Source organism: Caretta caretta, chromosome 1, assembly GCF_965140235.1.
Source record: "Caretta caretta isolate rCarCar2 chromosome 1, rCarCar1.hap1, whole genome shotgun sequence".
NCBI lineage: Eukaryota > Metazoa > Chordata > Testudines > Cheloniidae > Caretta > Caretta caretta.
In genome coordinates, this window is record NC_134206.1 from 214,530,903 (window position 1) to 214,553,059 (window position 22,157).

The following is a 22,157-nucleotide window of genomic DNA, read 5'->3' on the forward strand; positions in this document are numbered from 1 at the left end:
CCTATGTAAAAATCCATTTCTATTCTCTATGGCACTTCTCCCTGTTGCAATAGAAGTGGAGCTTTTACACAGGAGATGCCTGGTCCCACTGACCAGTGCTGCACCTTGTATAGTGATTTATACCATTCAGAATAAATACAAACCAGTACCAAAATCAGAATGGGAGCATTTTACACCCACTTTGCACCAGTGGAGATCACCACTCCAGGAGCTGGGCTGTAACTCCACTGGGCAGCAGTGCCAGGGCCTCATCTGAGAGGCAGAAATTGTAACCATCACCCCACAAGTGCTCCACTAAGTCTGAGCGCCTGAGAGATTGCAAGTGGGGAAGGGTCAGTGCAGTTTATAGGGGTGTGTCAAATCCCCACCCCAGCCTGGGCTCACACCTACTGCTAGCAGTACAGGGCAGCCCTGGGGAGAGGGAACGCTGCATTGTTAGCAGTGCCATACTGTGTAAGGGGGACTAAAGCAAGGCCCCTTCTGCCTGCTTCTGCTGAGTACTCGGGGCTAGGGCTGGAGGGGAGCAGTGGAGACAGGGGGCAACATTCAGCGAGGGGGGCTGGCCCTGACAGGAGATGTGATACCGAACTTGTTCATATTGTGTCCATTGCGGCAGTGCCTAAGGGACCTAGTCAGGGAGCAGGGCCCAATTGCACTAGGCACTGCATAAACAAGTAACACAAAGAGGGTCCCAGCCCCATGGAGGTCACAGTCTAGGATTTTGATAGCATGCTGAAGGTCAATAAAGACAAACGTACCAAGAGTTCGAGGAAACAGTAAAGAGGGGGTTATTTGCATAAGTTAGTAGCCACATAGGCTCAGGTGGCTACAGACCTTCCTGTATGTGGGAGAGTGTCCAGGTGGAAGTAAATAAACCTGCAGCATCCAAGGCTTCACGTGAGCTACTGCTGAAGTTAGAATGGTTGTTGTGTTTACCTTTGTAGTCCCTACATTCAGAAATGCCTCACTGTAATACTACCACAGAGACCTATCCCAGTCCCAACAGTCCAGTTTCCAGTCAAGACCCCTCATCACCTCCACCAAGTCCCTGTGCAGTGAGCCTGGAGTAATCCAGGTTGGTGGCTGCAGAAACCAGAAGTGGCAATAATACAACAGACAGTGTATTGCAGACATTAATGAAAATAGCTCCACAAAACCAATCTGAGGCAGGGAAGGCTTGTTTCCTTAATGACAGGTTTCAGAGTAACAGCCGTGTTAGTCTGTATTCGCAAAAAGAAAAGGAGTACTTGTGGCACCTTAGAGACTAACCAATTTGTTTGAGCATAAGCTTTCGTGAGCTACAGCTCCACAGTATGCATCCGATGAAGTGAGCTGTAGCTCACGAAAGCTTATACTCAAATAAATTGGTTAGTCTCTAAGGTGCCACAAGTCCTCCTTTTCTTCTTGTTTCCTTAGTACTTCACATGGCAAATTAGAGACACATCACAATTGGAAACTCACAGTTTACTCCTGGCTTGAGAGATGCACTCCCAGTAGGAAGGGAGAGGGCAAATAAGGACCATCAGAGTATAAAAGGATGACCCAATAGTGCAGATTATATAGTGCTGTTGACTGGGAATGGATCATAAACCCATTCACATTCACTCCATGTGTGTAACACTTCCATCCTTAGGTAAGGAGGTTGGAACATGGCTCATCATCAACATGGCCTATAATGAAAAGGAGAACTTTTGGCACCTTAGAGACTAACACATTTTTTGAGCATAAGCTTTCGTGAGCTACAGCTCACTTCATCAGATGCATTCACTGGAGAATACAGCGGGGAGATTTATATACATAGAGAACATGAAACAATGGGTGTTACCATACACACTGTAATGAGAGTGATCAGTTAAGGTGAGCTATTAAGCAGGAGAGCGGGGGGGGGGGAATAAACTTAATTATCACTTTTGTAGTGATAATCAAGGTGGGCTATTTCTAGCACTTGACAAGAACATCTGAGGAACAGTGGGGGGTGGGAATAAACATGGGGAAATAATTTTACTTTGTGTAATGACCCATCCACTTCCAGTCTTTATTCAAGCCTAAGTTAATTGTATCCAGTTTGCAAATTAATTCCAATTCAGCCATCTCTTGTTGGAGTCTGTTTTTGAAGTTTTTTTGTTGAAGAATTGCAACTTTTAGGTCTGTAACCGAGTGACCAAAGAGATTGACGTGTTCGCCGACTGGTTTTTGAATGTTATAATTCTTGACCTCTGATTTGTGTCCATTTATTCTTTTACGTAGAGACTGTCCAGTTTGACCAATGTACATGGCAGAGGGGCATTGCTGGCACATGATGGCATATATCACATTTTTGCGAATACAGACTAACACAGCTGCTACTCTGAAACATGGCCTATAATGATGCTGCCATACTTGGTGACTGGATGTCATGAGTAATGTTTCTTAGTGCAGTTTGTAACGTCAATTCAGCAGTAGCTCTCATAACAGCTCTGGGGACCATGCTTATCATGACAGCAGCTTTACCTGCTGAGAAGAAAGAATAGCCCATTGGTCTCTCTGTCCTAAGAGCTCCCTAGACTGTGTCCAGATAATGTACAGGATGGTGACTGTGATCTTTTGCTTGACTACTTCTCCCATGGAGACAGAGGCCTTGCTTGCTGAAAAAGCAGTTTCAACCCAGTATCTCATGGTGGCCTCCTAAATGCAACGCTACAAATCTCTCCAGCCTGAATCCCCGTTGCCTTCAAATCAGGCAGTGCTGTCAACGGAGTCCCTTAACTCCAATGTAAAAATCCATCAATACCCCTTGGCGGTACTCTTAATCTTTTAAACTGTAATGAGAGTTTTGGTAGAGCAGACTCTGGCTGTCTCTGATTTTGGCAGTAGGGCAGGGGACGGGGTCTCATTTTAGAGGCTGAGAAGGAAAGGCTGTCTCAGTCCAGCTCATTGTACATTTCTACCAGGTTTCAAAGTGACACTTTCCTACATGTGGGCCAGTCAAGTATCCATACTGCAGCATGAGCTTATAACCAGCACTGGCACTGAAGCACAGCCCCTAGGGAAAGGGCTTGTTCGAGGTGCTCTGCTTTGGTATCAAGCCCGGCTCCCTTCTGCCTTTGGTGGGTGCTCTGTGCTAATATCACAGGGGTTTCCCAAACACAGCCATGGGCTGCCTCTGAGCAGAGATGAGAATCTCTGACTTTCCTGTATCTGGTGGGCTGTTCAGAGGGAAGTGAAAGAGCTAATGGCATCTGAGGTTCTGTGAGCTAACTCTGAACGTGGAATGGCTGCTGTGTTTGCCCATAAAGCCCCTGAATTAAGACTTCTCTTAATAACAAGACCTAGCTCTTATTTAGTACTTTTCATTGGTGGATCTCAGAGTGATTTACAAAGGAGGTCAGTGTCATTATCCCCATTTGACAGATGGGGAAACTGGGGCACAGAAAGGTGGAGGGACTTGCCTAAGGTTATACAGCAGGCCAGAGCCAAGAACAGAACCCAGGTCTGTTGAGTCCCTGTCCAGTGCTCTATCCACACTGCCTCATACTTTCTGTATTTGTGCCTCACAGTTTTTTAAACTTCACTGAAATGAAATTACATGTTAAGTAAAAACAATCAAAACTGTCATTTTCTGTCAAAATGTTGATTTGAAACAAAAATTTTCGTTGAGTCAGTTTGAAACTTTCTTTGGGAAAATGGAGATTTTTTCCCCAGAAAAAAATGAACAAAGGATTGTTGTTCAAATATTTTTGCAGGAAAAATATAGGTTACCTGAGTAGCTATAATAGTGACATTGAGACAACAGATCATTTGCCAAATTTGTAAAGGTGTTGCCCTCAAGGTGATGTCATTTCTCTGTCTGTTCATAACATAAGAATATTTGAACTAGGCCTGTTGATTAATCGCAGTTAGCTCATGCGATTAACTAAAAAAAAATTAATCACTATTAAAGCAATTAATCACAGTTTTAATTGCACTGTTAAACAATAGGCTACCAACTGATATTTATTAAATATTTTGGATGTTTTTCTACATTTTGTATATATTGTATTCACTGTTGTAATTGAAATCAAAGTGTATATTATTTTTGATTACACATATTTGCACTGAAAAAATGTTAAACAAAAGAAATAATATTTTTCAATTCACCTCTAGAAATACTGTAGTAAAATTTCTTCGTTGTGAAAGTGCAACTTTCAAATGTAGATTTTTTTTGTTACATAACTGCACTCAAGAACAAAACAATGTAAAACTTCAGAGCCTACAAGTCCATTCAGTCCCATAGGCACCGACTCCATGGGTGCTCCGGAGCTGGAGCACCCAAGGGGAAAAATTAGTGGGTGCTCTGCACCCATCAGCAGCCAAGCTCCTCTCCCCACCGCCCCAGCTCCTCCTCCCCCCCGAGTGCGCCATGTCCCTGCTCCTCTGCCTACCTCCCAGCATTTCCCGCCCAGCTGCAGCCAAACAGCTGTTTGGCAGCATTAGCATGTTCTGGGAGGAAGGGAGGAGCGGGAATGTGGCGTTCTCAGGGGAGGAGACGGGGAAGAGGCGGGGCTGGGGCGGAAATTTGGGGAAGGAGTTGGAATATTGGCAGGGAGGGTGCAGAGTTGGGGCGGGGACTTTGGGGAAGGGGTTGGAATGGGGGCAGGGCAGGGGCAGGGCCTCATGGAAGGTGTGGAGTGGGGGCAGGGCCGGGGCAGAGCGGGTGTCAAGCACCCAGAGGAAAGAGGGGAAATCGGCGCCTATGTTCAGTCCTACTTCTTGTTCAGCCAATCACTAAAACAAACAAGATTGTTTACATTTACAGGTGATAATGCTGTCTTCTACTTATTTACAATGTCACCAGAAAGTGAGAACAGGCATTTGCATTTTTGTAGGTGGCATTACAAGGTATTTATGTGCCAGATATGCTAAACATTTGTATGCCCCTTCATGCTTCGGTCACCATTCTAGAGGAGATGCTTCCATGCTGATGACGCTCGTTAAAAAAATAATTCATTAATTAAATTTGTGATTGAACTCCTTGGGGGAGAATTGTATGTCTCCTATTCTGTTTTACTCACATTCTGCCATATATTTCATGTTAGAGCAGTCTCGGATGATGACCCAGCACATGTTGTTCATTTTAAGAACACTTTCACTGCAGATTTGACAAAACGCAAAGAAGAATCCAATATGAGATTTCTAAAGAAAGCTACAGCACTCGACCCAAGGTTTAAGAATCTGAAATGCCTTCCCAAATCTGAGAGGGATGAGATGTGGAGCATGCTTTCACAAGTTTTAAAAGAGCAACACTCAAATGTGGAAACTACAGAACCTAAACCATCAAAGAAGAAAATTAATCTTTTGCAAGTGGCATCTGACTCAGATGATGAAAAAGAACATGTGTCGGTCCACACTGCTGTGGATTGTTATCAAGCAGAACCAGCGATCAGCATGGACGCATGTCCCCTGGAATGGTGGCTGAAGCTTGAAGGGACATATGAATCTTTAGCGCATCTGGAACATAAATATCTTGCGACGGCGGCTACAACAGTGCCATGAAAATGCCTGTTCTCACTTTCAGTTGACATTGTAAACAAGAAGCGAGCAGCATTATCTCCTGAAAATGTAAACAAACTTGTTTCTCTGAGAGATTGGCTGAACAAGAAGTAGGACTGAGTGGACTTGCAGGCTCTAAAATCTTACATTGTTTTATTTTTGAATGCAGGTTTTTTGTACATAATTCTACATTTGTAAGTTCAACTTTCATGATAAAGAGATTGCATTACAGTACTTGTATTAGGTGAATTGAAAAAAGACTATTTCTTTTTTTTCAGTGCAAATAATTGTAATAAAATAAAGTGAACACTGTACACTTTGTATTGTATGTTGTAATTGAAATCAATATATTTGAAAACATAGAAAACAGCCAAAAATATTTAAATAAATGATATTCTATTATTGTTTAATAGTGCGATTAATCACGCGATTAATGATCTTTTAAATTGTTGGTTTCAGAGTAGCAGCTGTGTTAGTCTGTATCCGCAATAAAGAACAGGAGTACTTGCGGCACCTTAGAGACAAACAAATTTATTTGAGCATAAGCTTTCATGGGCTACAGCCCACTTCATCAGATGCATAGAATGAAACATATAGTAAGAAGATAGATATATACATACAGAGAACATGAAAAGGTGGAAGTAGCCATACCAACTGTAAGAGGCTAATTAATTAAGATGAGCTCTTATCAGCAGGAGAAAAAAAAACTTTTGTAGTGATAATCAAGATGGCCCATTTAGACAGTTGACAAGAAGGTGTGAGGATACTTAACATGGGCAAATAGATTCAGTATGTGTAATGATGATACATTACACACATTGAATCTATTTCCCCATGTTACGTATCCTCGCACCTTCTTGTCAACTGTCTAAGTGAGCCATCTTGATTATCACTACAAAAGTTTTTTTTCTCCTGCTGATAAGAGCTCATCTTAATTAATTAGCCTCTTACAGTTGGTATGGCTACTTCCACCTTTTCATGTTCTCTGTATGTATATATCTATCTTCTTACTATATGTTCCATTCTATGCATCCGATGAAGTGGGCTGTAGCTCACGAAAGCTTATGCTCTAATAAATTTGTCAGTCTCTAAGGTGCCACAAGTACGCCTGTTCTTTTTTAAATTAAAAACATTAATTGCGATCGTTTGACAGCCCTAGTTTGAACACAACATTGAATCAATTCCAAAATCTCAGGAAATGTTCTAGGCATCAGTTTCTGGAAATCTATTGATTTTCAGGAAAATTGGAAAACCCAGAGGAAGAAAACATGGGAGCATGGGATATGTCTACACTGCAATGTAAGCCTGGACTCAGACTCAGGATCAAGCCTCATAGAGTCCTGGCCAGCTCTTCAGCACAGCCACAGCCTCTAGTACCTCTGCACTGTAGCTGTGCATAGATCAAACAACTGGTTGATGTCAGCCACAAACTCCTGCCTCATACCCTTCCTGCTCCACCCCTTCCCCACGGCTCCCACCACCTGCTGTTGCTACCTAATGAGTCTTCCTCCTCCCCTCCACCCCACCCCCTCCGGAGTCCCTGCTGCTTGCCGCGCCCCTCCCCCCCCGTGTGGGCGGGGGTGGAGGAGGGATGTGGCGAGCGGCAGGTGGGGAGTGAGAAGGGCGGGGCTGTCTCCTGGCCAGTGGCGGGGGGAAGAGGGATGCGGCGGGAACGGGCGGGGCCTATGGGCGGAGCCAGGGTGGAGTGTGGGCAGGGCGGCGGGCAGAAGAGGTGGGACAAGGAGCCAGCCTCCTGCAGGGGAAGCTTCGCCCGCTGCCCATGCGAAGCGGGGCATAGGGTGTGCACAGCACCTGGCAAGGGGGGAAGGAAGTACTGGGGGGTAGAGGAAATGGAGGCACATGCAGAACCACTAGTATAGGGGAGAAATGGGGGACCCTGGTAAGGTAGGAGGAATTAGCAGGCACCCAGAGCCGGGGCGGGGGCGGCCATACGGGGAGGAATGGGTTGCAGAGAGTCCCTGAATTAGAGGTGGATGGTGTTGGGGAGGTACACAGGAAGCTCGTGGGGGTGGAATGGAATGATACAAAAGACTCCTGACGTATAGTGGGCCGACACAACTGCGGGGTTGGGGACTTTAGACACGCCCCCCCCCAAAAAAAATTAGGGACTATGTTAATAAATAAGGGCTAGACTGAGTTTGGAACAGAAGCTCATTTATCTCACTTTCTTACAAGTGGGCAAATGTAGTCATGTTATAAAACTACTCATTAAAGTAATATTCAAGAGCAAGTATTTTATTTTTTAAGTCTAGCCTCCACATAAAACAAGTTGTCTGTCTGTGGCCATGTGTGTGCAATAAGCTCACCTACACAGCTCTGAAGTGCGTGACCACCTAGTGCCTATTGGTGCAGAAACAGCCATATAGAGCAGAGTGGTATAAAACCCTCTGCTGGGCAAATGCTGCTCAGCTCACTGATCACTGCCCCAGAGACGGGGATGTGGTTAGTCTGGTGCACAGCAGCCCTGGGCATCTTGGGAGCAAGTAAGTCATCGGTAGAGCCATGAAATCCCTGTTCTGGTGTCTGCAGGATACAGCTCTTTTGTTTAACTGTGTTTGTTTCTTTTGTTTTGTTTCACAGGACACACAGATGCTAAAATCACCCAAACACCAAGCCTGGTACTGAAGAGAGGACAGATAGCCCAGCTGACATGCAGACAAACTGATGGTCATAGTTATATGTACTGTTTCAGAGGAACAGCCGTGTTAGTCTGTATTCGCAAAAAGAAAAGGAGTACTTGTGGCACCTTAGAGACTAACCAATTTATTTGAGCATGAGCTTTCGTGAGCTACAGCTCACTTCATCAGATGTTTACCGTGGAAACTGCAGCAGACTTTATATACACACAGAGAATATGAAACAATACCTCCTCCCACCCCACTGTCCTGCTGGTAATAGCTTATCTAAAGTGATCAACAGGTGGGCCATTTCCAGCACAAATCCAGGTTTTCTCACCCTCCACCCCCCCACACAAATTCACTCTCCTGCTGGTGCTAGCCCATCCAAAGTGACAACTCTTTACATAATCAAGTCGGGCTATTTCCTGCATAGATCCAGGTTTTCTCACATCCCCCCCACCCCCATACACACACAAACTCACTCTCCTGCTGGTAATAGCTCATCTAAACTGACCACTCTCCAAGTTTAAATCCAAGTTAAACCAGAACATCTGGGGGGGGGGGGGTAGGAAAAAACAAGAGGAAACAGGCTACCTTGCATAATGACTTAGCCACTCCCAGTCTCTATTTAAGCCTAAATTAATAGTATCCAATTTGCAAATGAATTCCAATTCAGCAGTTTCTCGCTGGAGTCTGGATTTGAAGTTTTTTTGTTTTAAGATAGCGACCTTCATGTCTGTGATTGCGTGACCAGAGAGATTGAAGTGTTCTCCGACTGGTTTATGAATGTTATAATTCTTGACATCTGATTTGTGTCCATTTATTCTTTTATGTAGAGACTGTCCAGTTTGACCAATGTACATGGCAGAGGGGCATTGCTGGCACATGATGGCATATATCACATTGGTGGATGTGCAGGTGAATGAGCCTCTGATAGTGTGGCTGATGTTATTAGGCCCTGTGATGGTGTCCCCTGAATAGATATGTGGGCACAATCGGCAACGGGCTTTGTTGCAAGGGTAAGTTCCTGGGTTAGTGGTTCTGTTGTGTGGTATGTGGTTGTTGGTGAGTATTTGCTTCAGGTTGCGGGGCTGTCTGTAGGCAAGGACTGGCCTGTCTCCCAAGACTTGTGAGAGTGTTGGGTCATCCTTTAGGATAGGTTGTAGATCCTTAATAATGCGTTGGAGGGGTTTTAGTTGGGGGCTGAAGGTGACCGCTAGTGGCGTTCTGTTATTTTCTTTGTTAGGCCTGTCCTGTAGTAGGTAACTTCTGGGAACTCTTCTGGCTCTATCAATCTGTTTCTTTACTTCTGCAGGTGGGTATTGTAGTTGTAAGAAAGCTTGACAGAGATCTTGTAGGTGTTTGTCTCTGTCTGAGGGGTTGGAGCAAATGCGGTTGTATCGCAGAGCTTGGCTGTAGACGATGGATCGTGTGGTGTGGTCAGGGTGAAAGCTGGAGGCATGCAGGTAGGAATAGCGGTCAGTAGGTTTCCGGTATAGGGTGGTGTTTATGTGGCCATTGTTTATTAGCACTGTAGTGTCCAGGAAGTGGATCTCTTGTGTGGACTGGACCAGGCTGAGGTTGGTGGTGGGATGGAAATTGTTGAAATCATGGTGGAATTCCTCAAGGGCTTCTTTTCCATGGGTCCAGATGATGAAGATGTCATCAATATAGCGCAAGTAGAGTAGGGGCTTTAGGGGACGAGAGCTGAGGAAGCGTTGTTCTAAATCAGCCATAAAAATGTTGGCATACTGTGGGGCCATGCGGGTACCCATAGCAGTGCCGCTGATCTGAAGGTATACATTGTCCCCAAATGTGAAATAGTTATGGGTAAGGACAAAGTCACAAAGTTCAGCCACCAGGTTAGCCGTGACATTATCGGGGATAGTGTTCTTGACGGCTTGTAGTCCATCTTTGTGTGGAATGTTGGTGTAGAGGGCTTCTACATCCATAGTAGCCAGGATGGTGTTATATGTACTGGTATCAGCAGCAGCAGGGGAAGGGGCTGCAGCTGATCTATTACTCAGTTGCTGTAGAGAACAAGGAGAAAGGTGATATTAAAGATGGATTCACAGCCTCCCGGCCACAGATCAAAGTCTTTGACTTGAACATCCCCTCTGTGAAGACTGAGCACTCGGCTGTGTATTTCTGTGCCAGCAGTTTAGACACAGTGCTTCAGTCACCTCCTCCCTCTACAAAAAACTCCCTCCTTCCCCCAACACCCCCTCAGAGAGAGCAGCTCCTCCCATCTCCACAGAAGGCTTTTCTCATGCAGACAGAAACAGCTCATTATGCATAGAAATAACAGCAAGGTGCTGCTTGGGGATAAATGAACAAAGGCAGAGCAGCTCCTTTGAGCATGGGTTATTTTCTTGTGACAGCCTCATTACATATAGCCACCTGCCATTCATTTAACTCTTCCTGGTTCAAGATGCTATAGTTGCAGTCATGTGGTTCACATCAATCAAATGCAGACATAAGACAGGACAAATGGAAATTGCAACTTTGTTTTCCCTAGTGCCATACTCTTTGTCAATAAAGCAGTGGTGTCCAAACTTTTCCTGTTGTGCCCCGTTATCAGTAATGGAATCTCTCCCCCAGCCCCCCGCAATCATTATTATAATGCTCCATTAATTGGGCAGCAGGTTGCACTCACACATCATGGAATTGACACCTTAAGGGCAGATTGGCCCAGGGTGCTGAATACACCTAGGCTTTTCTTTTAAAAGGCCTCTAATTTTGGGCTAGGGACAGTTTTCAGTAGTGCCCAGACAGATAAAAATATAGGACATTTACTGTACAGGTGAAAAGACCAATAGGGAAATCTGCATTGGCTGCAGATCTGGATTGGGGCTGCTGGTTAGATATGCACTGGTGAAGAAACAAGTCGACTGTGACCTGTGCTTGTAGCATTCTGTGCTGTGACCCAGCCAGCCTGTTCCTGACACCCTTCTCTAGGAGACCGGGGCCATCACCTCGCTGATATGTCTATTTACCCACTATAACCATGGCATTGGCATTGTCTCACACTGAAGCACAGCATAATCTGATTTCACAATCACCACAGCCATATACTTTCTTCTGTTTCCACACTTAGGTGTGAAGGGCCTTGCCTGGACAGAAGTCAAATATCATAGAACCACAGGGTTAGAAGGGACCGCAAGAGTCATATAGTCTAACCCCCTGTCAAGAAGCAGGCTGTGTTATGCCTCTTATCAGATGTCACAACATAGCTTCCCCAACTGAATGATACTTCCCACATTGGCCTTATACAAACAAGCCATTCTGCTATAATGCTTCACCTTTAAAGGGGCGTAATCCCAATTTGCTCGGCAGGATTCAGCAGGAGAAATGATCAGGTATAAACCAACCATAATATTGTATCAGGAAGCAAACAATAACCAATACTCTCAGAAAAATAAAATCACAATGCAAAAGGTAAAAAATAGAAATCTTACAACCACCCCCCAGCCCCCCAAATGGCTGTTTCCCTCATATAAAGGCCAGAGAAAGGGTGGCTTCTGCTTATACAAAGTCAGGTTCTATATTGGTAACTCAATTGCTAGATAATCTACCTCCATGGTAAATTCATTTGTTTGTTCACTCTTGAGTCCCTTTTATTCTCTGACGTGTCTGTTTATTCTAGCCATGGCCTCACTGTGGGATGATGGAAAACCATCAGTATCGCTTTTTTATACACAGAAATGCAATTTTATGTCTTTCTGAATATGTTTCATGCCATTAAGTCATTGTCGTATCCATATTTATGTTACAATTATTTTCAGTCCATGTATTTTTTTCAGTAGCTATCAATGAGTTAACTTAAAGGTTATACAGGACGATACTATAGGGTTGTTAAAGGATTGTATGAAAATTAATGTGGCACCTAAAAGAATCATACAGTAGCTTTTATTTTCTATGTAATGTACTGATACGCAAAAATAAACGCATTATCATTACTCTATAATATCCTAACTCATATCATCTAAAAAAACGCTGCTAGGGGGTGCAAACATGCTTGCTCACCCAGGGCGCTCAAATGCCTAGTTACAGCTCTAGCTGGGGGCAGAGCAGGGGGCAGAGTGGAGCTGTGGCTGGGGTCGGATCTGGGCTGGGGAGAGAGTGGGGATGGGTGGCGCTCTCTCCCCGACCTCAGTGGGGGCTGACCCGGGCCCCACCACATGCCCCCAAACATTCGTTCATGCCCCCTTGGGGGGCGCACCCCACAGTTCCACCATAGAGGGAAACAAAGAGAACTGTAAAAGGCTAAAGGTCTGAAACAGCCTGCCAAGAAGGGGGCAGTGGCATCCACCCACATAAGCATATATGTCAGAATGCTACAAGTCAGCTGGAAGTCTTGGAACGTATATTCTGCACTGCAGTTTGAAAGCTCACCCCACCATAAGGAGGTCACTATAGTTGGAGAATTCAGAGAACTGCCACAAAATTCATAGAATCACAGAAATGTAGGTCTGGAAGGGACCTTCAAGTGGTCATTTAGTCCATCCCCTTGTGCTAAAGCAGGATTAAGTATACCTAGACCATCCCTGACAGATGTTTGTCTAACCTCTTCTTAAAAACCTCAGGCCTCCTCTGGACTCTCTAATTTGTTCACGTCTTTGGTAAAGTGTGATGCCCAGAACTGGATGCAGTACTCCAGCTGAGGCCACAGCAGTGCTGAGTAGAGTGGAACAATTCCCTCCTGCATCTCATATACAACACTTCTGTTAATATTTCACAGAAAGACATTTGCCCTTGTTACCAGATTTGCCCATTACCTTGGGGTATGCTAATTTATTAGGGCTACTCTTCTGCGGGGGAAGGGGGCATTCTGTAATTCTATCAATGTACTATTTGTGTCACTTGTGTTCTCATACAGAGCTCTACTTCTCCCTTCTGCAAGTCCCTCCCAATGGAGCTATCCTGCAGGACCTAGGTTCCCCAGGGCTGGGTTCCTCTAGACCCAGAATCAGATGAACACACACACACATTAACAGAGCGCATCTGAGAGGACCGGGTTAATCAGTACTCCCAAGCTGACCCCTTATATGTCCCTGGACTCAGCAGGCTGGGTCGAACAGCACTTCCAAGCTGCCACCCTCCTATGCCACAGTTTCAGCACATCCCTATCCCCACTTTCACCTTACAATTTTTCTGGTAGTAACCCACTTGATGAGCAAACCACACAGGATTTTTGAGTGCTGCAGGGATCTTTAGCTTAGGTAAGAGGAGCGTTGCTGCAGAGCAAATGGGGAAGCCAAAAACACAAAAGAGAGAGAGAGAGAGGGAAGCAACCAGCCTAACCATAAAAGTTATTTATTACCAGGTAATGACCATACAAGGAGAGCCAAACAAACAAAACAGTTGCAATATTAAATCTAGCTTAAATTTGATTTTAAAAGTCAGGTTTAGAAAACTATAACTGATCACACAAGTCAGGGTTAGAAAGCTATACCTAGACTAGAAAAAAAACAGAGAGAGAGAGAGTTGGGTTCTCACCACTCCATGATGCTTGAACCTGTCAGGGTTCCCAGGTTGTGGTGGCTGAGGGTCCGGAGTGCTGGAGACAGGCAGAGCCTCCAGCACGATCAGTCAGGAGAAGATGAAGTCCCAATGGAACTCATGCAGATTTGGATCCAGGCATCAGAACACTTACTTGAGCATGGGTAGGGTTTTTTTTGGAGGGAAACAACAATGGTTCAAAGGAGAAGACTAGATTTGTTTATGGGTAAATTGATGGCTCAAGGGAGAATACCAAAGTTGTTTTGTTCAGGCTAGACAATAGGAACTGATCATTCCTGGCTACGGGCAGTGTACCTTCGACGGAGCTCACAATGCAATTAGGCAGCTTCAGTATTTTGGATACCAATAAAGGCTTTATTACTAGAATTCGTCTGATAACTACTGAGCTGGGTGTGTGCAGCCATGGGTTCATTAACATCTGGAGCAGAGATCCCCCATCATGCAGTGCTTCCGTGTTTTTCTGGTCCAGTTCTTGCCTTGGAATCTCTGTTCCAGAAGTTGGTCCAATAAAAGATGTTACCTCACCCACCTTGTCTATCTATTCCTTAACCTGTTCTTTTCTTATTCTAGTCTGAAATCCTTCTGTCTTGTTAATATTAATTGTTTTTGTTAATATTTATTGTGAAAAGCATATAATCACTATCAACGTTTTTAGGGAAGAGTGAGGTAAAAAAGGCATTTAATATTCAGCTTTCTCTGTGTCATCTGTTATTTGCTCTCCTTCCCCATTAAGTAATGGACCTACACTTTCCTTTGTTGTTCTCTTACTTCTAATATATTTATAGAACCTCTTCTTATTACTTTTTATGTTGTTTTAAAGTTATAGTACATTTAGCCATTCAAACTTTTTCCTACATATTTGTGCTTTTATAATGCTTTAAAACTCATTAGTAGCAATTTCTCCTTGTTTCCACTTTTTGTAGGATTTCATTTTGATTTTCAAGTCCTTAAAGAGCTCCTGATACAGCCATAATGGTCTCTTACTATTTTTCCTATCTTTTCTCCGCATTGGCATATTTTGCTGTTGTTCCTTTAATATCTTTTCTTTTAGACTATGTCTACACTGTGTGATACAGCATGGCCAGAAGGCAGCAGGAGAGTGATCTAGGAGAGATATGTAAGCCCCAGGATGAGGAGAAGCCTTATTCCCTATAGAGGGAAGAAAGGTTGCTATAGATTAATTAAAAGCACCTGAAGCCAATTAGAGCACCTGAAGCCAGTCACCTGATAAAAACCCCCTGCTTCAATCAGCCAGGGGAAGGAGTTGGAGTAGAGTGGTTTGGTGTTGGAGCAGACAGCAGTTTGGAGGAGTTCTGTGGCTGGCTAGAAGACCAAGACCCTAGGTAAAGAGACACCTGGCTTGTGCAGAGAGAGGGCAGGAAGCTCCACAAGCTGAAGAGCAGGAGAGGGAAGTAGCCCAGGGGAAGGAAGCACTAGTTCAAGTGGTTTGCCACTATCCCTAGGGCCCCTGGGCTGGGACCCAGAGTAGAGTGTGGGCCTAGGTCCCTCCCTCTTCACTACCCTTCTCTGGGTTACTAGTGGGACAGTAGATACCCTAGTTCAGGGGCATGAAACTGCACCCTGAACACCCCCCCCTACACACACAAACACACAAGAAGAGGAAGTGTGGGACCCATCATAATTGTGCTGGCAATTTGCCACAACTACAAAGATAAGCCAACCTATGTTAGGTTGACTTACAACCATTGCATTAATTACTGCAATGGCTGATGTCCATACATACTACCCTCCTTGGGTCGGTAGTGCATGTCCTCACCAGGAGCGCTTCCACCGACCTAAGAAGGGTAGTGTGGGGAGCTGAGAGGCGGGTCTCTCAGCTTTGCTGGCAGCTCCCTGATGGGAGCCCTGCTGCCCCACAGGGGCTGCCTGCCCTCTCAGCTCCCTGTTCCCCACTGGCTTTTGTTGACAAAACTGTGTGGTATAGTCAGGTTTAGAAACTGCCAGCTTTCCTGAATTCCTGTTTCCCTAAGATTTCCTTCCCATGGAACCAAACTTATCAGTCCCCTGAGTTTGTTGAAGTCTTCTTTGTTGAAGTTCATTGTTTTTAGTCTACTGCTTTAGTCACTCCTTCCTTTCCTCAGAATCATGAACTCTATAATTTCACAATCACTTGCACCCAAGTTGCCTTCCACCAACAGATTCTCAACCAGTTTCTCCCTATTAGAGTCAAACCAAAAATAGCTGCCTTCTTAGGTGCTTCCTAAACTTCCTGAAACAAAGAGTTGTCCCCTACACATTCCAAGAATTTGTTTGACAGTTTGTGTGCTGCTGTGTTGTTTTCCAACAGATATCTGGGTAGTTAAAGTCCCTCATTTATTCTGTGCTTTGGATTCTTCTACTATTTATTCTAAAAATGCCTCATCCAGCTCCTCTTTTTGATTTGGTGGCCTGAAGTAGACCCTTAGCATGACTCTACCTCTGTTTATTTCCCCTTTTATCTTCATCCATATAGACTGTATAAACACACAGAAATAGACTGGTTATACAAAGAAATATTGTAACATTTAAAATATTCTCTTTTGCTTTTAATTTCCACAATAAACAAAATATTTTTCTATCCATGCCAAGTATATAAAACATGTACAGAAAACATATGAAATACACAACTATGTAATAAGCTAGCACAGATCCCCGTGGCCCAAGGAACAGTCCCATTCATTTCAATGTTAGAACCACAGCTCTAGGATTCAGAGGCTACATTTCCACTGTGCTGCCAGTGTGTGTCACCCTCACTCCATTCACTGCTCATCTCTCCGTTGGAGGTGCTGATGCAACAGATCTGCTAAAGGAACCTGGTTTCAGACTGGGGTGCTTTTGTTTTGAAGAGCGAGGCCAGAAGTCAGGAACTTTTAAGTTCATCTCCCAGTTCAGTCACTGACTAGACATTTAAAGGCATCTCTGTGCCTCATCATCTTCACATGTAAATCACTTGTTACTTCAAAGGGTTGTTGGGAGACTTGCAACTCCTGTGCCTGGTGGAGTCATGCACACTCTGCCATTAGCATCAGTTGGAGTAGGGGCAGGCTTTAATTACTTAACATTTAATTGCTAAGTAGTATTCAGTAATGCAATGATATCAGGGCTGGATTTGCTGGGTCATAGGCCAGGAAGCCATGCTACAAATATTGGTCAAGCCAGACATACCCCTTCCCACAGGAGATCCCCCTTCCCTTCCTTATTATCCCACATTTTGATCCCTCCCTAACATAGGGGCCCATCTACCTGCCCTCCCATGGCAACCAGACACCCACCTTCTGCCTTTCCACTCCATTCTTCCCTCACTTAAATAGTGGCCCTATGCTGGCATTGGTTGCTGGTGGCTGGGCTGACACAGTGGTAAAGGTGCTTGTCACTACTTTTGGTGTGCTCTCCAGGATATCCCTCTCTTGCAATGTGTTGCCCCTAAGAGGAGTTATTGGGGAATATTACTGGAGCTGAGAGTGCCTTGGATTAGCCAGAGGGGAAGAGGGCAGCAGCATTTTCCTGTTCTGTCATGAGTGTGTGTGTGAGGGAGAAAGATAATTTCAAACAGCTTTAGAGGGAAAGGTCCAGGAACAAGGAAGGTGGACAGGATGCTGTGTTAGCTGGATGGTGAAATTCTATAACCTGACCAAACCTGGAGGGGTTGGCAGGGCCCACTGGTGGGCGAGGTTTGGGTAGGAAGGTCTGGGTGACGAGCAGTGACAGAGGCACAGAAATAAAATGATTTGTGCTTGAGCAGTTCGAGGGAGGGAAGAGGAGAGACAGAGAGAGGAGACTGGAAAGAGAAAGTGGAACAGAGGGGAGTGTCAAAGAGAAGGAGCGAATAAGGTTTATAAAGGGCCAGGAAAAGAGCGTCACAAATTGTGGGTCAAGAGGGGGAGAGAGGGAACATGTGAAAGGAGAATTTGAATATTGGTGTCAAATGTCTGAAGAGCAGCGTACGCGGCCTTAGAGAGACGATGGGTCCGGCTCTGCGATCTGTGAGTTTGCAGGGCAGCAAGATGCCGGAGCGTCTGTGGCTGCTTCTCACCCTTCTGACCCTCCCGCACTGTAAGGGGAGAACTGAGCGATATTTCTCATTGCCATTTACCTGCCTTCTTTCTTTCGGACTCATTTCCTTTCTTTCTCCGTTCATCTCTGTGTCTCTTTCACAGACGGGCGCTCTCAGACTCTCCACCAGACCCCCCGATTCCTTGCTCTGCCCCCCGGCTCCTCTGTCCAGCTGCACTGCTACCTGCAGGGATACAGTTCAAGCCCCTGGATGTACTGGTACCGGCAGCCGCCCCAGGGGGGAGCCCTGCACGCGCTCGTTCTCTCCAGAGGCGAGGATTCGATTGACGCCAGTTCGGAGAGACACTTTCGGGCTGCCCGACCGACCCAGCAGAACTTCACGCTGGACACAGACGGCCTCTTCCCCAACGACACGGGGCTGTATTACTGCGCCTGGAGCCGCACACCGAGCCGAGCGGGTGCAGCCCCTGGACAAAAACTCCCCCTCCCCCCGCCGCTGTGAGGAGCTGAGCTGAGATCAGGTTTCACCCACTAGCTCAGGCCCCTGCCCTGTCCCCTCCCACAGACCCGGTGAGTCACAGCCCCAGCTTCTCCCTTCGTTCCTTGATGCGGAGCGTCTGTGTCATGTTTCCTCACAGCTGTTAGCGATGGAAGAGATGTCTGAGGCCTCATCTGATGCAAGCCCTTTCCAGCCACGGCAGGATTATTCCCTGTGATGTATTCACCAGCCTAGGTATAAATGGACATTATTTTCTCCCTCCAGGGGGACTACTGCCTGTCTCACACACACCTCGCCTTCAGGGAACATTTCCCATTTCTCCAGACGAAAAGGTCCCCTTTGCTCAGTTGGCTCTGGTTCTGCGACCTTTTGACCACAGATGGAGTGGAGAGGAGATTTCAGCTTGATATTAGGGAATCATGAAAGAAACCTCAGAGAGACAGAGAGTGAGAGAGGGAGTATATGAAATGGGTTAAACTGCCCCAGGTCATGCAATGATTTGCTGACAGAGCTAGGGGATAAAAACTGGAGTCCTGACTCCCAGGCTCCTGCCCTTCCCAGCAGAACTACCCCTTTTTGTACTGGTACCAGCTATTAGAGGTAGGATGTGCTGGAAATTGACCAATGAGCTAAAGTAATGAAAACCAGCTTTTGCCAAGGTTTAAACAGTTGCATGTCCTTTTAAAGGTCTATGCCAGCTCATGTTATGGCTGAATTTATCCCCTCTGTTTGTATCTCTTGTTGGCAGTGTATGCTTTCCATGCACTGGAGCAGTTTTACATTGCAGGCAGTGGAGCTGTCTCCAAATGGGCTGATATAAAATCACTCATGTTATCTCAGTAAGAGAATATGAGTCTTTTGACCAAATCTAGCAACTGCTTACGGGATTCTGGCCTCCCCATGGAGCACTTATTCCCTTCTCCTGCTGTGCTATATTATTTTAAAACTGTACAGGTAAAAAAGAAAATGTGTGTGAGTGTCATGAGATAATAACACACCTCAAAAGAAATCAAATGTTTAGAAACATCAGAGATGAGAATGTCCAAAGTTCAAGAATATTCCCTCATGCCAATAGTCTGAGGATATGGCAGGTGATGGTGTATAATGTACCCATCTGATCCTAATGGAGGTTTCTTGCTCACAGCTCGAGAGGCACACCCTTATTCATCTTGATATGCCCCTGGGGTTGGGGAGTTCTTCCCAGACACCAAATCAGATGATCAGTTGAATCGCGCACATGCGGGTGAGGGATTCCCTAGCAGTTAAGCATCTAGGGCTCAATTCTGTAACTTCTCACTGAAGTTAGGGGGGAGTTAAGGGTATTCAGAACCTTGCCTAAGAGTGAGAACATGACTGTTTCTACCCTGCGATACTGTTGCTGAACAAGGTCCATTTTTTAAATTATATCCTGGTGGCGGTGATTCTGCTGGTATCGCCAATCAGTCACTGTGTGTGTCTGTGACCTGAGTCACTTCATGCCCCTGCTCCCTTAGAAATGCGCAGCAGGTGTCACGTGTCAATGTAGGAGATGGCTGTGGATGCAGTGAAAGGGGAAATGGCAGTTACACAGCCACTTGCATTAAGGGGGGGGGTACGGGGAGGGTGTTCACATTCTGGGGTAGATTTTCAGAAGTGCCCTTGAAAAATCTAGCTAGCTAGCAATATTTGTTTATATGAACATTATATTAGAGTAGATTACGTTAAATATGTGTAGTGTACAAATTTGTTTTATTTTATTAATTACAATATAATTATCATCTATGATTATGTAATTCATATATCAGTATTATAACACATACATTTCTAGAACACTATATCTCAAAATGCTTTACAAACTTTAGAAGCTATAATATGCTACTAAAATAAATATGTATATAAGATCTCACCTTGCTTTCACACAGGGTTCACAAAGACAGAAGAGTTACTGAGAAATTTACCCCAGGCTCAGTCCTGCAAGGTGCTAAAAATTGTGTACCTGATCCCACAAAGCATTTAAACAATTTGTATTCTTTTTAACTTTATAGGAAAAGGAAATTCTAAACTGGCTATTCATTGTAAAACCATGACACTGTGTTTTTATCACTTTAAGCTAAATCCATAGAACACTTTTATTCCCAATAAGTGTTTGCACACAGACTTGCACTGAAATAATGCAAGATGTTATTTACAAGTTATTTAGTTATTTTGGTGTAAATTTGTGTGTATACTGTCCCTTAGGAAAAAAAATACATAATGATTAACCATCAATCATGAAGAATTATTCACCAATAATTAATTCATCCTCTCTTCTTCACTTAATTTCCTACCATTGCATTAATCTCGGTTGCAAGGGGGGGTTCTATTTCATTCTGCTAATAGTTCCTGGTTTTCCTGTAGGTTTTTAGCTGATTGCTCTGCAGCCATTGTCCAGAGTCTGCAATCAGTGGTGAAACAGCTGGGCAGTCAGGCTTCCCTAGAATGTTCTTTGGAAGGGTCAGCTGACCCCAACTTCTACTGGTATAGGCAGCTTCCTAGTGGACAGATCCACATGCTTGCCTTCTCAGTAAGCAGAAATTAACAGTCCATGTCAAAGCAAGCAGACCCAAGCAGCTTCAAAGCTTCAAAGCAAGCAGACCCAAGGATGAGGAGTTCCTCCTGAACATTGATGGCCTCTATGCAAATGACACAGGGGTGTATTACTGTGCTTGGAGTTGACACAGGGCTAAGTGTTTGCAGCAACTGGACAAAACTCCCCCTGTTCCCCATGCACACAGGCCTGTCCACCCACCCCTTCCAGCACAGTTCAGCAGCTGCATGTGAATAGAGGAGATCACAAAGGTCAGTAGGAACACAGCTTTGGGGTGTCAGTGTTGTGGATAAAATCACAGGAAATGCCGTGTCCTGATTGGTCAGTGAAAAACACATACACTCCACCTAATCTTTCAGCAGAGAATCTCTTGGCAAGAGAATTGCCACAGTAGATTCCTTTGAAATCAAGGAATGAGAGAAATGATTTTGACAAAGGGAGGAGTGGGGTGAGCTGAGGGGGCATAACTGATGTGGTGAAACTAAGAAATTACAGGCAAGATAGCAAGGTAAATATTTTATAACAATACCATCTACTGCTCCGTACAGCAGAAGCGGGAATCTCCACTTTTTGAGTAATTTAAAACTAGACTGAACAGAGCCCTGGGGAATAGGCTGTATGGCTGCCATACTCAGCCTATTACTATTCTGTACATAGACCACATCCATCACATGGACACCTCCACTCCCAACTGCCTCATCTCACTCCTTATCAGTGGCAGCTATTACAATACAATAATTAGGACAAAGAAGACAAGAGTAAAGTGACCTTGCTTAATGTGATGGGGAGGCTCCTGGTTACATCCCTCCATTTTTTACAAGTGTTGTGACTTTATATCTACTGGGACTGTGTCTTCTCCCATTGCCTGCAGATCCCTCTGCTATGGTGTCTCCAGGTCATTGTAGTTTGGTTCTGTCCCCCTGTCTGTTTGCTGACATGATGATTTCAGGGTCTTATACAAATTTGGTCACAGCTGAATTGACATCACAGAAAATCCCAAGAAGGAAAGGCAGGAAGCAGGATCAGAAAGGTTTGGATACTGTTATTTTTTAAAATGTAATTGGTCAGAAAACATGTGTAGATGCTAAAGGGCCCTAGACTGGGCCACTACTAGCAAGAGTGACTGCTTGAAAGGCAATGTCTCCATGTAAAAATTCCTCGCCAGCCACTAGGTGGTGCTCCTCCTCTACCCTAGGAAATCAAAGAACTGCTGTGGCAGGAATAGAACCGGCTACTGCAGGACAAATCTGTTCTGCCATATCTTTTGAGCTTTAAAAATTTGTTTTTGTTCTTCACTGGAATGAAAAAAAAATGTTTAAATGTTTCTACAAAATGGAATTGTGCCAAAACCATCCCTTTTCTAGTAAAAAAAAGATCCAGTTTTCTGTGTGGGTCTCTCTCTCTCTTT

At 44.7% G+C, this 22,157-nt stretch overlaps 1 long non-coding RNA gene and 1 gene segment (V, D, J or C); one reads left to right on the forward strand and one right to left on the reverse strand.

The window, feature by feature from the left end:
• Positions 1–9,568: 9,568 nt before the first annotated feature.
• On the reverse strand, positions 9,569–17,851 carry LOC142069357 (uncharacterized). Its single transcript, XR_012665148.1, has 3 exons — positions 17,764–17,851; positions 13,647–16,663; positions 9,569–10,177 (listed from the first exon to the last, which is right to left on the reverse strand). It is a non-coding gene; the product is annotated as an uncharacterized LOC142069357 (long non-coding RNA).
• On the forward strand, positions 17,396–19,765 carry LOC125623084 (T cell receptor beta variable 30-like). The segment is given in 2 exon segments: positions 17,396–17,723; positions 17,828–19,765. Coding segments are annotated over 2 exon segments (450 nt in total).
• Positions 19,766–22,157: the final 2,392 nt, after the last annotated feature.